The sequence below is a fragment of the Gadus chalcogrammus genome, chromosome 21 (genome assembly GCF_026213295.1).
Source record: "Gadus chalcogrammus isolate NIFS_2021 chromosome 21, NIFS_Gcha_1.0, whole genome shotgun sequence".
In the NCBI taxonomy this organism is placed as follows: domain Eukaryota; kingdom Metazoa; phylum Chordata; class Actinopteri; order Gadiformes; family Gadidae; genus Gadus; species Gadus chalcogrammus.
In genome coordinates, this window is record NC_079432.1 from 5,028,397 (window position 1) to 5,033,474 (window position 5,078).

The following is a 5,078-nucleotide window of genomic DNA, read 5'->3' on the forward strand; positions in this document are numbered from 1 at the left end:
GTTGATTTAAGTGGTTTGTAGCCTACTACTTACAGGCCTAGTAGCAGCAGCAGTATAGGGTGGTGTTAGTAGTGGCCTAGTTATTATGGTAAATAAAATGGTAGGACTATAGGGCGGGGGGAAAATGTGAAAAAGGTTGTTGACAGTCTCATTTCTTACATTCTTTTATTATATTTTCTACACGCGAAATAACCCGCACATTCAATAGTTACATACAAAATAAATCACACCCGTTGCACTATCCCGCTCTGGCCACTAGAGGGAATAATAAATAACAGTACAGAGGCAATAATTAAATTGGGTTGAATGTTCTGAAAGGCCCGAAGGAAACCCAGCCTGGGACCCTGATTCTGGGAGCTAATTTCGCTTGCTCTGCCAGAATCATCGCCTATTAGTCAAGGCAGGCTGAAGGAAACCATCTTGGCTCATGATTCACGTTGGATGTACAACATCAGCAAAAAGGGCGTGAAGTTATTTTATTTCCCCAGGGATAGGCAATATGTTATGCATAGAAATCTATTTTTTCCTATTTCATGCTATGTCGATTAAATAATTAACACTGAATCAAAAGGGTATCTGAACAAGGATCCTATCATATAAAGTAGGCCGACACCAATACAATTAGATGATGAAACTGTTAACACAGAACGTTAACTTCTACCAAAATAGCGTTGATCGTTTATTGAAATGTTGTCTGTGCCAGTGCTGTCGTTGCATTTTTGGGGTTGCATACATTGTCCACGAGGAGGCGCTAAAGCCACGGATATGCGACCACAACGCCTTAGATAAATATTGTAATACTAGCGTCCGTCTTCATAAATATTACATCTGGTAAAGTCAAGAGTAGGCCTACGTATTAAAGTGGAAATCATAAATTCCCAAGCCATGCTGTATTGACTAATGACTACAGATATCCTTGTGCACACACGCAAACAAACACACACACACACACACACACACACACACACACACACACACACACACACACACACACACAAACACACACACACACACACACACACACACACACACACACACACACACACACACACACACACACACACACACACAGACACACACACACATACACACACACACACACACAAACTCGCAAACACGAAAGAGACTCTTGGAAAATGAGACGTTCCATCGGAAATAATCAAGCAAATCCAGTGAAATAAGTGTGATTTGAGCGACTTAAGTTTCAGCTGAATCTCAGAACGAATTAAACATTTGGCCACTCTGAGGCAATTTATTAGTCATACAGTCAGACAGATAAAAAACAAGTGGAACGCAGATGGAAAAGTGTGGCTACGACCTAATGCAATATGTGCCAGGCAACATCAAAAAAACATATCTGGAGAAGCTACAAACAGTTTCCACAACAATCCAACCCATCAACTCCAATCCACACACTGCACTCTGGCTGCTCTAAGTATTGGTAAACCCTGCCTTTCAAAATATGCAGTCATTCATGACAGACACTACCACACATGTATGGCCCAAATCCCTGGTAACTCAAAGTAATTTTTGAATTTAATTTCTTATACAAATACAATGTTTTGCAAATGTCTTCTGATGTATTTTTTATCCCAAGGTTAACAAAACCCATTGATTAAGTAAACGGTTAGGCCTAAACCAGGATTAGACTGGTTTCTCCTGAGAGGACTTTAACTTGTTCTAGTTTGAGGATTTAACCACCCTTGATTCAGGGTGTAATGCTGTTTGTCAAGTACTATTCTCTAACAGATCTAAAAGGAACCCTTCTCTAAACCAACCAACCCAAAATCAACAACAGGATATTTTCTTCACAGCCCTTTTAATTTGTATTTGTATTTTTTTTGCATTTTGTCAAAGGAGACTCCAAATAACCCCCCCCCCCCCCCCCATTTCACCCCCTTGTATAACCCCTTGTGCAGCCTACACACTAATAACAGATCTGGAAGTACTGGCTGGGGGACTTCAGCGGGCTCTTGTAGCTGCTGGTGTCCTGCCCCAGGCCGCTGGGCATCTTCTGCAGGTTCAGCGTGAACCCCGGCCTCGTCCTCCGTCCCTCCGACCTGCTGGAGCCCCCCCTGTGCCCCCCCTGACCGGCCCCCGGTGTCATAGGTGGGGGGGCCCCCCCCGCCGTGGGGCCGCTGCTACTGCTGCTGCTACGGTTGCTGCCGCTGGCGATGGTGGTGGAGGAGGTGAAGAAGGAGGTGGTGGGGGCGGGCGGGGCCTCGCGGTCAGAAGACCCAGTCCTTCTTGCTGGGGGGCTCAGATAGATCTGCATGGTCACTAAGTGAAGTGTGATGGGGGGGGGGGGTGGAGAGAGCGAGAGAGGAAGGGGGTGACGCGGGGTCATGGGTGAGAGAGGAGAGAGGGGAGGGCGAGAGGGAGTGAGAGGGAGAGAGAGAGAGAGAGGAAAGGCGATTCAGTCGTGGATGAGAGAGAGGGGGATAGAGAGAGAGACAAACACAAGATTAGAGAGGGATAGAGAGAGAGACAAACAAGGATAAAGAGAGACAAACAGGAGATAGCAAAGAGATAGAAACAGACAGAAAGGGGATAAGGACCGGAGGAATAGCGTATAGTGGTGGTTGGGGAGGAGACAGGGGTGTGAACATGTGGAGGGGAGGAGAGGCAGAATGGACAGAAAGGGTGAGAGAGGACAGATGAGCCCCGGTAGGATATATGGAGGAATGCAGTGACAAATGTGTCTATTTTGTTTTATTGTATTTTTATTGTGCTCATTATGTTATTAATGTCAGGAATGAAACCTACCTTTACAATGTGTCACCCGTCTGCTCCCTGTAAACCCCCCCACCCCAAACACACACGCACACAGACGCGCACACACACACACACACACACAGGCACATGTTGTTGTTACAAGTCCAGCAGCACTTCAAGCTGAGCTTACTTCAAATCATTTAATTCTGACATTTTGCAGCCTGCTCAAGACAGCAGCACACAGCTGTTTGCCATTCCGCTCTGGCATTTGCAGGGCGCTCCTCTAGTGAGGTTAAGTGCAGTCGGGATAATGGAGTGGAAAAATTAACCAACTTTTATAGTGTGTTCTCCCCCCCTCTTACCCACGGTCAATGAGGGATCCCTCGCTGGATGGCCTCCGCTGCTGGACAGACGGACGCGTACGAGACACACACACACACACGGGTGGATGGATGGAAGGACGGAAGGACAGATGAACAGACATGTGTGTAGACAGACGGACAGACAGAGGTAAAGACATGGTCGTAGATGGACAGATTGGCATGTAGACAGATGGACAGACATGTGCGTAGACGGACAGATGTGGACATAGACAGACAGACATGTACGTAGACAGACAGACAGAGGGATGGACGGACGGACGGACAGACAGAACGACAGTTAGTCTGAGGAGCTAAAGTATACTTGCAAAGTGAGCGTGCGTGTGTGTGTGTTGTGTGTTGTGTTCTGAATTAATGGAACTACGGTACAACAAAATATGAAAACAAACTCTGAAATCTCCCACCAGCCAAATTATGACGGCCTTGTTCCAGACACACTATCACATTTGAGGGCTGTTAAAGAAAAGTACAGTAGAACCATATGAGTGTTTCTGTAAGAGCCTATAAGGATGCAGGGTGGGCGGGGACAGGGGAAGCACCCACCTATCAGCAGCAGTCTTGCAGGTAGAGGCTGCTGAAGGGGGGCGTGTCTTGGAAGCCTTACACCCCGAATCCTTCACAGAGCTGGAGGAACAGGACGGAAAACTGACGATTATTTCAGGTTTCTGAAACGTTTTGTCTGGCTAGACCACACGCCATACCACCATGTCATCATAATATTATAGAGAAACCCTCAGGCCATTCTATCAGCTTATCCCGTATATATTTGTTGATTTGATAAAGACACAAATAGTAAATGTACATTAAGAGACAACACAACACCAACCGTCACGGTGACGGTTACCTTTTGGAGGGTGTTGGTGAAGAGGTGTAGTTCCTTCCCATGCCGCTAGAGGGCATCGTGGTGCTCTTCTTCAGGGACGCGGCGTGCGGGTTCCCCATGGGGTTTCTGGGAGGCAGAACCAGAGATACCGGCCTGCTGCCTGTGGTCGGAACACAACACAAGGGGAACACTTGAGCGGCAGCATCTCTGGGGAAATGCAGATAATTGCACCTTAAAAAAACTTTATAAAATGGTAACAATGAAAAAAACATACAGTAAGATCTGAATCATTTTAGAGTTCAAACAAAGCAAAGAGATAGAGAAAGAGAAAGAGGGAAAAGGGATTGAGAGACAGAAGGGGACAGAGAGACATGAAGTAGAGAGAGAGAGAGAAAGAGAGAAAGAGAGAGAGAGAGAGAGAGAGAGAGCGAGAGAAAGACGGAAAAGGGATTGAGAGAGACAGAAAAGGAAAGAGACAGAGAGAGACACACAGAGAGAGACAGAGAGAAAGAAAGTGAAAGAGAGGGGGAAGAGGGGAAGAGCGAGGGCAAACAAGGAAAACATACGTTTCTGAAAATTAACTTATGTTCAACGCAACGGACAAACCCTAAAACGAACGGCTCGATTTAACAGTAACTGGGTCATCGTCGACCTCATCAGTCAGTCAATCATTCTCCCAAACGTCTCCTCCACACAGGACCCCCATCACCTTTGGCCCCGGGGGTCCTCCGCCCACCGGAGGAGGAGGTGGAGGCCTGGTGCTCCTCGGAGACGTTGAGCCTCTTCAGCACGTCGGCCAGGGTCATCTTCAGCAGCTGGATCTCGTCCTCCTGCATCTGCATCCTCTGCTCCAGGTAGGTGAGGCGGTCCACCACGTCCAGACCACTGGCCGCTGAGCTGCGGTCGTCTGAGGACCAGAGGGGGAACACGAGGGGGGGAGGGGGGTAAGAAACACATTGTGTTACCGTATGCTGCATCAGTGGACGGAGAGATGGATGGATCGATAGAGAGAGAGAGAGAGAGAGAGAGAGAGAGAGAGAGAGAGAGATACAGAGAGAGAGAGGGAGAGAGAGAGAGAGAGAGAGAGAGAGAGAGAGAGAGAGAGAGAGAGAGAGAGAGAGAGAGAGCGAGAGAGGGAGAGAGAGAGCGAGGGATAGAGG

The 5,078-nt window shown here is 47.5% G+C and overlaps 1 protein-coding gene across 1 annotated transcript in view; it reads right to left on the reverse strand.

Moving 5' to 3' along the window:
* Positions 1-1,927: 1,927 nt before the first annotated feature.
* Positions 1,928-5,078, reverse strand: part of LOC130374901 (probable serine/threonine-protein kinase nek3) — an 11,981-nt gene continuing 8,830 nt past the window's right edge. The window contains exons 3-8 of the mRNA XM_056581878.1: positions 4,628-4,825; positions 3,940-4,078; positions 3,639-3,740; positions 3,078-3,118; positions 2,767-2,793; positions 1,928-2,280 (exon numbers count right to left, since the gene is read on the reverse strand). Coding sequence (XP_056437853.1) covers positions 1,928-2,280; positions 2,767-2,793; positions 3,078-3,118; positions 3,639-3,740; positions 3,940-4,078; positions 4,628-4,825 — 860 coding nt within the window. The remainder of the gene's footprint in view (positions 2,281-2,766; positions 2,794-3,077; positions 3,119-3,638; positions 3,741-3,939; positions 4,079-4,627; positions 4,826-5,078) is intronic.